We start from the raw sequence: 10812 nt of genomic DNA, 5'->3' as shown, positions 1-10812 counted from the left end.
GAAACAACGTGAGGAAGGGAAGGAGAATGAAGGGCTAAGATTAGTTAAGGTGTCATTAAAAGGAATGAACGGCTAAGATTATCTCACAGGAGAAAACAGGAGGAAATTTCCACTGGAGTGGATCCTCTCCCAGTTTGTTGGAGATGGATTGGGAAATCAAGGTTTGTCAATCTTACCGTGAGGTAAATAAAAGTGCAGGCATTAAACTCAGATGAATCATCAATGTGATTAGGTCACTGGATGAACCTTCCACAACACGTACACACTCAACACCATGTGTTATATAGCTGAGGATATGAATTCTCACTGGATAGAAACTATAAGAGCATCTTCAATGGGGTCCTTACTTAACAAGGACCACTCCCTGTTAAAGACCCTCCATTGGAGGAAGAAAAAATGAGTTCCCGTTAAGGAACGGACAACAATATAATGACTCTCTCTCCTAGGTAACTAACGGGTCCCACGTTTAAAAAAGTAATAAAATGTGTACTACTTGGTCCCACTTGCATAAAGGAGTAATAAAATGTGTAATATTTGGTCCCACTTGTAAAAATGAGTAATAGATAAATCGTTTTTGTTTAATGATATAAAAATAGTGGGACATATTTAAGTACTTTTCATTGGAGTCCTTATTAGTCTATTACCATTGGAGTCATTGAGTCCTTAATAGGTACTTTTATTAAAAAATTATAAATAAGTGATGTGTCACGTGGGGTCCATTTAAGGAGTCCTTATTAGGAAACTATCATTATGGATGCTCTAAGAGGGTAAGATGATTCGAAAAGAAAGTTTCATGGTTTGAAACAACAAACAAAAGTTAATATAATCCCCACACGAAATTACTTTCCTCGCATATATTCAGGAAGAAAGTTGTAAATGTCCAATAATATTTTTTATTTACAATGGAAAATCTAAACAGTGAGATATCGTTAGAAGCATTCATAAAATTACTCTACACTCTCGTACTAATTACAAATCAAATTGACAAGATATAATATTTATTGAGAAATTTGCCACAGATGCATTATTTTCTGAGTATCAAAACTAAGGAATTTTTGTTTGACAATGTTGATTAAAATAATGTTCCTAACACTTTCATGTAACGCTTCCTTCCCTAATTAACTAATGGAGTACTTTAAACAAACCCATAAGCAGTTTAGCGGTTCAGACAACAGTATTGAGTCAAATACTACAGGAACCACACAAAAAATAAAGGATGCTTAAATAAACATATTTTTTAATATGGATATAGAATTAATTAATCAAATTGGAAAAGACATAGGGAAAAGTGGATAAGGATGTGAATTAAAAAAACGCAAGTGATGAAAAGGCCGGTAGCTGTGATTGATCAATGGAGAAAAGAAAAGCTGTTTTGTGAAAACAACAGCAAAACCACGACGGGAAAAGTTGGCAGTAATCATAATGAATCTTTTCCAGAAACACTGCCATATAAGTAATTAAATTTCTAATTCAAATTACCCTACCTACCAAATATTTTTTACTAAATTTGAGCTAGTAGAAGAGTACTATAGTAGGTTGGGGGATGTTATCCATCTTTTTTTGACCATGTTATCCACTTTATTTTTTCTCATATTAGAATTTCAAAACCATTTGCCATTGGCAATCAATTTTTTTATAAGCTTTAATGTGGCAATCATAAGACATTCAAGATAAAAAAAAAATTAATTATATTTTTAATAATACTCTTATTTAATTATTGTATCTCAATTATTCTAATTATTCCATCTATATAAATACTTTAGTTATTGAAACTTATTTTACAATAAAAAGCATGACACTTTGGAACTTTCTTAAAAATGTAAGCATACCTACAAACGACTAAGACATAGAAATAGTTAGAAAGTAGGAACAAGAGAAGGGTTAATTGCATTATCATGAATTCTACATTGAAGTGTCTCATACTCTCATCTAATAAGATAGACATAGAAAATAAGTACTAATAATATGTGGAGATTATCTCGTATTAGGAACTAGCATTTTTTTTTCTTTTCATAATTAAGTTATTTCAATTGAAGGTTACATGTGTTGGACATTAAATATGAATACACTTTTCATTTGAAATCGAAATATTGATTCGTCAAGTTGTAAATGTCTAACTCTCTTATGTTTCATCTAATCTTGTTAATAGAACTGATATTTTAAAATGAGTTTTGTTTGTTTTTATTTATTTATTTAATTTCTAAAATGAGTTTTGTTTGCTTGACTTAGTTTACCTCGTTTTCTCCTCCGGATTCGAGCATTTTAAAATTAAGGTATATCAACTTGGTGTTTATTTATAAATTGAAGTTCATAGTATATGGTTTTTTTTTATATAAAGTTCCATATATGATTTATCGCCAAGTCTTGGTATTTTCGACATTTGCATGGGGTTAAATGTCACATAGTCATCATATTTTTTTTGATGAAATGTCACATAGTCATCATCATTGGCTAATTTGCTGACTTATTTAATTAGGAGCATATTCTTTATTAAGTACCCCTTACGGTTGCATTATCTAATTATTGATATGTATTTGTTTCTTAGTGCTGTTTATAAGTATTATCTGAACACTATACACCACAATCATCGTACATAAATTACTCAATTGCAACAAGCAACAAGAGGGGTCAGTCTCTGTTGATGCATTATCCAATAACAAGAGGAATTAGAGGATTAGTAGGTAAACCAAAGTTAAATAAATATAACAACAGGAAAAAAAGTCTTTGCTTGTGACGAACACCACCATGATGCACCCCGACAATTTAATTTTTTCACCAACAAAAAATTATTATAAACAACTACACTCATTACACATATTTAACTTCTATTAGTGCATTGCTGCTAATCAGTTTATTTACATCACTAGATTAATTGTAATAAAGAGAGTCACTTTAATTATCATATATATTTTATAATAGAGATTTAAGATGCGTCAATGATACCTTAATTAAAAAAAAATTATAAAAGTATTTATATTTATCTCCTTTCAAAGATATTAGGGAGACTAGAATTCAAAACATTCGAATCCAAAATCTGCGTAATTACATAATTCTATTAGCATAAATTAATATGAAAAGTTGGCCTTTTCAAATAAATAAACATGAAAATTGATATTGATATAATTTGTTGAATCTTCCGGTCATATTAGATAAATATTGAGTAGTTTTGAACTCAACATTCTTTATCATGAAAATTGATATTGATATAAATTGTTGAATCTTCCGGTCATATTAGATAAATGTGGAGTAGTTTTGAACTCAACATTCTTTATCATGAAAATTGATATTGATATAAATTGTTGAATCTTCCGGTCATATTAGATAAATATGGAGTAGTTTTGAACTCAACATTCTTTATCGATAGATGGATTCTATTTTAAATTTATTTTGTAATGTAGTAATTTAATTTTGAAACATACTAAGGAATTAAATTGACTCTACAATATGTAATAAAATTGTCCTAATACAAATATATCAAAATTGTTAGATTGAAAACCATGATCAAAATTCAAACCCAACTCACCTATCTACAAAAGAAAAATTATAAAAGAAGAAGAATTATTATCCATATAAAAGAGTATAATTTTTATTATCAGAGTAAATCCTATCCAGATCAAATTTGTACAACCATATCTCCTTAACCCAAAAAAAACTGAACCGCACTTTATGTAATTGCCAAAAGAATGCATATTCTAGCTTTATTTCAATTTTTAAGCAACATTTTTTTTTTTTTGAGGGAAATTTTTAAGCAACATTTAGAATTTTGTCAAAAAAATAAAGCAACATTTAGAAAGGAATATACTTCTAATATTCCCTATGCATTTATTTAAGGTTTAATAGCAGTTTTGACCCTCTATGTTTACAGAAGTTGCGATTTTGGCTCCCTAACTAAAATAATTTGATTTTGGCCCCCTATGTTTTGCCCCCTTTGCACTTTTCGCCCCCTAGGCAAATTTTGACCAAGTCAATGCTGACGTGGCGCCACGTGTGTAATTTTTTTTATTTATATTTTTTAATAAAAAAATTTTAAATAAAAGTTTTTTTAATTAAAAAATAAAAATAAAAAGTTTTTTTTAATTAAAAAAATAAAAAAATTACATATGTGGCGCCACGTTAGCATTGACTTGGTCAAAATTGGCCTAGGGGGCCAAAAGTGCAAAGGGGGCGAAACATAGGGGGCCAAAATCGAATTATTTTAGTTAGAGGACCAAGATCGCAACTTCTTGAAACATAGGGGGATCAAAACTGCTATTAAGTCTCTATTTAACTTTAGGCTTGAGGAATAAGATAAGAATTCCTCCCACACAAAAAAAAGATAAGAATTGTCAAAAAAAACAAAAGCTTGGGAAGTAAGAAAAAGATAGGTAAAGATTTTTGACCTTTGGTGAACGTCTTAAACTAAAAAATAAAATAAAACAAAATAAATAAATTTGATTGGTCAATCTTTTTTCCTTTAAGTAATTAATTAATATAAGTGCCACATCAGCATGTGAAATTCCCATTATGTATCTCCTTTCTTGTCTATAAATTGAGTTAGCCACCACCTTATTTTTCCATTCATTCATCCCTTCTCTTTACACCCCCCTTTCTTTTTTGCGTTCACTCTGTTTTCATAGGTATTCTATTCTTTCTTTATTTATTTTATTATTTTTCTTTCTTTTTGTTGGCTCTGTTTATCCCCTGTTTCTCCAAAACCACTGCCACGTCACTCTTCCACCACCTCTGCATGTTCTTTCTTTTGTGATCACAAGATCAAACACTATACCATGATTCTGATCTCATGTGTCACACATGTTTTTCTCTTTCTCCTTTCTTGCATGAAAAAATAGTGCTGATTTTTTAGTCTAGTTCATGTTGTTGTTGAATTTTATTCATGTTCTGTTCTTGAGACACTATACACGGTTTCACTTTCAAGAACAAGGTTCTGTCGTTATTCAAAGATACTTGTTCAAGAAACTTGATGACACAACATGCATGGCCTTGATTAAATAAAAAACAAAAACGAAACTTTATACAGCCTGGCATAGAACAAAGAGATTCTTTCTTTGTTCGTTTCTTAAATAAATTTTGTTTTTAATTTTATGGATAAACACTAACTTATGAGGTTTAGTAATGTTAAAATTCTAAAGGTGGTTACACTAGAAATAATTAATAAATAAATAAAAGGAAATTATTATTCTCATGCACTGTTTATGGTTGAAATCTTAGTTGAAAAAAGTGGAAGATTTGGTATTAATATTTTATTTGACAGGTGGTTGGTCATGGTGGGTCGTAAGTCTTTGTTGAAAATTCATAAACCAATCCAGTTTTTTTTTCCTTCTAGAATAGTTTTTTTAATGTTTGTTTTATTGACTAATTTTTTTATTATTATTTGATTTTAATTTTCAGTGTGTTTGTTTTGGTTAATTTTGCACTATGTTGTTGATCTGTTACTTACAGTGATGATGAATTATTTTTGTTGTTGCAGTTGAAGATTTTCAATGGCTACAGAACGTTTGACTCGTGTTCATAGTCTCAAGGAGAGACTTGATGAAACCTTAACTGCTAATAGGAATGAAATTTTGGCCCTTCTTTCAAGGTAACTATTTAATAAAGTTTTATTATTATTATTATTATTATTTGAGCTCAATTTGTTGAATGTTTGATGTTTTTTTAAAGGCTTGAAGCAAAGGGAAAGGGAATTTTGCAACACCATCAAGTGATTGCTGAGTTTGAGGAAATTCCTGAAGAGAGTAGACAGAAGCTGACTGATGGTGCATTTGGTGAAGTTTTGAGATCCACACAGGTAATTTATTTTGATCATTATGTGTATTATATAATTCATATGCTTTGTTGATTTTTTCTGAAATCAATATTTTTTTATGATTTTTTAGGAAGCAATAGTTTTGCCACCATGGGTTGCACTTGCTGTTCGTCCAAGGCCAGGTATTTGGGAGTATCTGAGAGTGAATGTGCATGCTCTTGTTGTTGAAAATTTGCAACCTGCTGAGTTTCTCAAATTCAAAGAAGAACTTGTTGATGGAAGGTAATTAATCAGTAAATTAAGGTTTTTATTAGTTGTATTTTTACACAAATTATGAATGGTTCTGATTCTGTCTCACTTTTATTGCAGTGCTAATGGAAACTTTGTGCTTGAGTTGGACTTTGAACCATTTACTGCATCTTTCCCTCGTCCTACTCTCAACAAGTCAATTGGAAATGGTGTGCACTTCCTTAATCGCCATCTTTCTGCTAAACTCTTCCATGACAAGGAGAGTTTACATCCACTTTTGGAATTTCTCAGACTTCACAGCTACAAGGGAAAGGTATCTATTTTTTTCATTTTGCATGGTACAAATTCAGTATGCTGTATTGCATGTTTGGATTGACTGTGAGTTTGGCAGAATCATGATTTTGGCAAACTAATTGTTGAATTGAATGAAACATGTTCTCTTAGGGAGTATATTTTTATTTAGTAGTGATCTTGTGTATCTGCTTTGATTTCACTGAAATGTGTTTTTTTACATATGCAGACATTGATGTTGAATGACAGAATTCAAAACCCCGATTCTCTTCAACATGTTCTGAGGAAAGCTGAAGAGTATCTAAGCACAATTGATCCTGAAACACCATACTCAGAATTTGAACACAGGTTCCAGGAGATTGGTTTGGAGAGAGGCTGGGGAGACACCGCAGAGCGCGTCCTCGAGTCTATCCAACTTCTCTTGGATCTTCTAGAGGCTCCTGACCCTTGCACCCTTGAGTCTTTCCTTGATAGAATCCCAATGGTCTTTAATGTTGTCATCCTTTCTCCTCATGGTTACTTTGCTCAAGATGATGTCTTGGGATACCCTGATACTGGAGGCCAGGTTAGTTTAACATGAAATGTTTTTGTTTGTCTGTGAGAATCTCATACTTTTATACCTATCAAGTTTAACTCACATGCTTTACTTGATCTTCAATATAGGTTGTTTACATCTTGGATCAAGTTCGTGCCTTGGAGAGCGAGATGCTCAGTCGCATTAAGAAACAAGGCTTGGATATCATCCCTCGCATTCTCATTGTAAGTCATAATATAGTACTCTCTTGGTTTCAAATATAAGCAAAAAATTCTATGAATTTAGCTTACTTGTATATTGTGTATGGATAATTCTCTAATTGGTTGGTACTTGTGGATGTATGTTCTTATTAAATACAGATCACTCGTCTTCTCCCCGATGCAGTCGGAACTACTTGTGGCCAACGGCTTGAAAAGGTCTATGGAACTGAGCATTGCCACATTCTTCGAGTTCCCTTCAGAGATGAGAAGGGAATTGTTCGCAAGTGGATCTCACGATTTGAAGTCTGGCCATATCTAGAAACTTACACTGAGGTGTTATTTTGATCCATAATCCTCACATTTTCCAAACATTTTGATGTTTTTTTAATTGTAATCTAACATTCAGTTCAATTATATGTATCTTGCAATTAGGATGTTGCTCACGAGCTTGCCAAAGAGTTGCAAAGCAAACCAGATCTGATTGTTGGAAACTACAGTGATGGAAACATTGTTGCCTCTTTGTTGGCACATAAATTAGGCGTCACTCAGGTTTGTCCACATGAACAATTATACTAGTTCAGAGTTGTAACATTTTGTTGACTATGCTTTGGTCTAATGTTTCCCCTTTTTCCATTATTATAGTGTACCATTGCTCATGCACTCGAGAAGACTAAGTACCCCGAATCCGACATTTACTGGAAAAAATTCGAAGAGAAGTATCACTTCTCCTGCCAATTTACCGCTGATCTTTTCGCAATGAACCACACAGATTTCATCATCACTAGTACCTTCCAAGAGATTGCTGGAAGGTGTGATATCCCTTCATTGTTCACTATGTCTGTTCCTTTTTTTCGTAATTTTTATTTCTTTGATTAACAGACTCACTAAAATTGTTGTATTTTCTTGTACAGCAAGGATAAGGTTGGACAGTATGAGAGTCACACTGCCTTTACTCTTCCAGGACTCTACCGTGTCGTGCACGGTATTGATGTCTTTGATCCAAAGTTCAACATTGTATCTCCAGGAGCTGATCAGACCATTTACTTCCCTTACACCGAAACTAGCCGCCGATTGACATCCTTCTACCCTGAAATCGAAGAGCTTCTTTACAGCTCAGTTGAGAATGAAGAGCACATGTGAGTTTCTCTCCATCTCATTTTCTTTATTTCCTTTAATATTATTGTTGTTGTCATTGTCGCATGAAACATTATCTAAACGAATGGGATTCAACTGTAACAGATGTGTGCTGAAGGACCGCAACAAGCCAATTATCTTCACCATGGCAAGGTTGGACCGTGTGAAGAACATTACAGGACTTGTGGAGTGGTACGGCAAGAATGCCAAGCTTCGTGAGTTGGTGAACCTTGTTGTTGTGGCCGGAGACAGGAGGAAGGAGTCAAAGGACTTGGAAGAGATAGCTGAGATGAAGAAGATGTATGGCCTAATTGAGACCTACAAGTTGAATGGCCAATTCAGATGGATTTCCTCTCAGATGAACCGTGTCAGAAACGGAGAGCTGTACCGTGTGATTTGTGACACCAAGGGAGCTTTCGTGCAACCTGCCGTGTACGAAGCTTTCGGTTTGACAGTTGTTGAGGCCATGGCTACTGGATTGCCAACATTTGCAACTCTTAATGGTGGCCCTGCTGAGATCATTGTCCATGGCAAATCTGGATTCCACATTGATCCTTACCATGGTGACCGCGCTGCTGATCTCCTTGTTGAATTCTTTGAGAAGGTCAAAGCTGATCCATCTCACTGGGACAAGATCTCTCAAGGTGGTCTCCAACGTATTGAAGAGAAGTAAGCTACTTACTATAACCATGTTCCATAGTTTTCTTTGTTTAGGTTGTGTGAATTGTGATTAACTTGTTTTATTTTTTGGTTTGCTTCCTAAGGTATACATGGACAATTTACTCTCAGAGGCTTCTTACACTCACTGGTGTCTATGGCTTCTGGAAGCATGTGTCTAACCTCGACCGTCTTGAGAGCCGCCGCTATCTTGAGATGTTCTATGCTCTCAAGTACCGCAAATTGGTAAGTTTTATATGAGACGTATATTTTATAAGATTGAGTTAGACTCCAAAACTAATATAAATATTTTTCTATCAAGTTACTAATCAATGGTTTTGTTACATTTTTGTGTACCTCAGGCTGAGTCTGTGCCCCTAGCTGTTGAGTAAAATCTGAGGCTTTGAAGAGTTAAATGAAGAAATGGAGAAACCGGCTTTGTTCTCTTATTTGGAGTCTTGTTTTGAGTTTTATAAATAAAAATGTCAATGATTTTGATTTTGTTAATTTAAGCTTTGGATAAAAAAATTGTCAATGTCTTTTTCTTTTGCATGATTTGAAATGTGATTGGGTGTTTTGCCCCATCAATTCAATTTTAAGCCGTGCCTTTATTGTTCATATTCTCCTTCAACTTTATTTTATCAAATTTCCACCTTTTCTCTTTATGTTTTTTTCTATGATCACCTTTTGTCTTCATATGTATAATATACTTTTGAATAATATACTTGCAACTACAACAAAAAATCATAGTCATATCTATAGTAGTATAAAGCAAATGATACCCATCAATTTCGTCTTGTTATTATCCATCAATAAGAAAAATGCAATAATTGACGTTATAATTTGGATGCAATTGTCATTGTCAAATTTCATAGTTGGTGAAGTATAACTCACTCACGAGCGTAATGGGCAATGCAAGTCATTTTCATTTGGCCTAAAGTATTGTTGGGTCATAAATGCTACATTTTGTGCTTGTAACAAAACAACAAAAAATTATGCACTCAGGAGTTTTTTTCTTGTGCGGGGAGGGGTTCCTCTAATTTGAAGGGTTTGTCCCTTTTAAGGTATTCAATTAATAAAGCCAACAGTTATAGGTACAACGAAAGAAAAGCCAAATAATGCCTCCCTGAAAAAAAATAAGAAAAAGTAACCCTTTTTTGCTTGTTTCCTTCATATCATCATCATACACAGCTAAGTTCTTTAACACGTGCGTTTACGCCAGCTTTTCTCTTTTTTCATTACATTCATTACAACTTCAATATCTAAATGACACAATCAAAATGGAACCAACAAAATTACAAAATAAATTAGATTTCCAAAACATTATAACTTGCAAGTAGAAAACATTGCTGTAACATTTAATCGAAAAGATAACTGTATCACCATTCCTATTATAAACGGACGAGAGTACTTTCTTCAATGCATGTAATAATTACACTACCAAAAAAAATGCATGTAATAATTGTAAATACGGAATAAAACAATCATGACAACAAAATACAACGGTCAAAAATAAGTCTATTTCATTATTTTATATGCGCCACATAAGTCCTTACTTGTCATTATTTTTTAGAGAGAGTCATTGTCATTTTTGTTCATAATAATTTTTTCTCACAATTTTCTTCCTTTTAATTTTAGAGTTTTTTTTTCTTTTTAATAAGGGAGGATGAAATTTTGCCTTGTTTTTTTGTCGACTATCATCGTATAGTTTAACACCGCATGTCATCGTTTGAGAGGTTCAATAAAGAATGTCGGTTTCATGACTATATTGGCACGATTTATTTTGGTACGGGACTTAACATATAATCAGTTTGAAAGATTAGATTTTACAATTGCACATAATAATAATGAAGAAAATATCAAACTCGCAATAATGCACTCTTAAATTTAGCAATAATCATACTTTGTTACTAAAGAGTCTTATTTTTGTAACTATGTGATTGGTGCAAATAATCTCCCGATTTTGTTGATGACTAATCCTCATTGAATATAACGTTTTTCCA

General features: G+C 32.8%; 1 protein-coding gene across 3 annotated transcripts; it reads left to right on the top strand.

The window, feature by feature from the left end:
* The first annotated feature begins 4555 nt into the window (after positions 1-4555).
* LOC146902864 (sucrose synthase) lies at positions 4556-9427 on the top strand. Of its 3 annotated transcripts, none has more exons than XM_085734672.1 (14): positions 4556-4616; positions 5468-5578; positions 5659-5785; positions 5874-6025; positions 6113-6305; positions 6513-6848; positions 6947-7042; positions 7178-7351; positions 7451-7567; positions 7661-7827; positions 7930-8154; positions 8258-8821; positions 8917-9055; positions 9172-9427. In XM_085734672.1, exons 2-14 carry the CDS (start codon positions 5481-5483, stop codon positions 9199-9201), a joined length of 2418 nt encoding a protein of 805 aa, XP_085590798.1. In that variant the 5' UTR covers positions 4556-4616; positions 5468-5480; the 3' UTR covers positions 9202-9427. The 3 variants fall into 3 exon arrangements, with proteins under 3 accessions (XP_085590798.1, XP_085590800.1, XP_085590799.1); XM_085734674.1 differs by having other exon boundaries at positions 4556-4921; XM_085734673.1 differs by lacking the exon at positions 4556-4616 and adding an exon at positions 4762-5264.
* The last annotated feature ends 1385 nt before the right edge of the window (positions 9428-10812 follow it).

This window comes from Medicago sativa, chromosome 8 (genome assembly GCF_051527215.1).
Source record: "Medicago sativa cultivar Bolivia chromosome 8, Bolivia_mono, whole genome shotgun sequence".
NCBI lineage: Eukaryota > Viridiplantae > Streptophyta > Magnoliopsida > Fabales > Fabaceae > Medicago > Medicago sativa.
The sequence above is the reverse complement of the archived record's forward strand: the minus strand, read 5'-3'. Positions and strand labels throughout refer to the sequence as shown.

What these genes read in the sequence shown, in the direction of transcription:
- LOC146902864 (XM_085734672.1), top strand. Translation starts at nt 5,481, where the DNA reads ATGGCTACAGAACGTTTGACTCGTGTTCATAGTCTCAAGGAGAGACTT. An exon ending in TTCACAGCTACAAGGGAAAG is followed by an intron (nt 6,306 to 6,512) that starts GTATCTATTTTT and finishes TTACATATGCAG; the next exon opens with ACATTGATGTTGAATGACAG. An exon ending in ATCTAGAAACTTACACTGAG is followed by an intron (nt 7,352 to 7,450) that starts GTGTTATTTTGA and finishes TCTTGCAATTAG; the next exon opens with GATGTTGCTCACGAGCTTGC.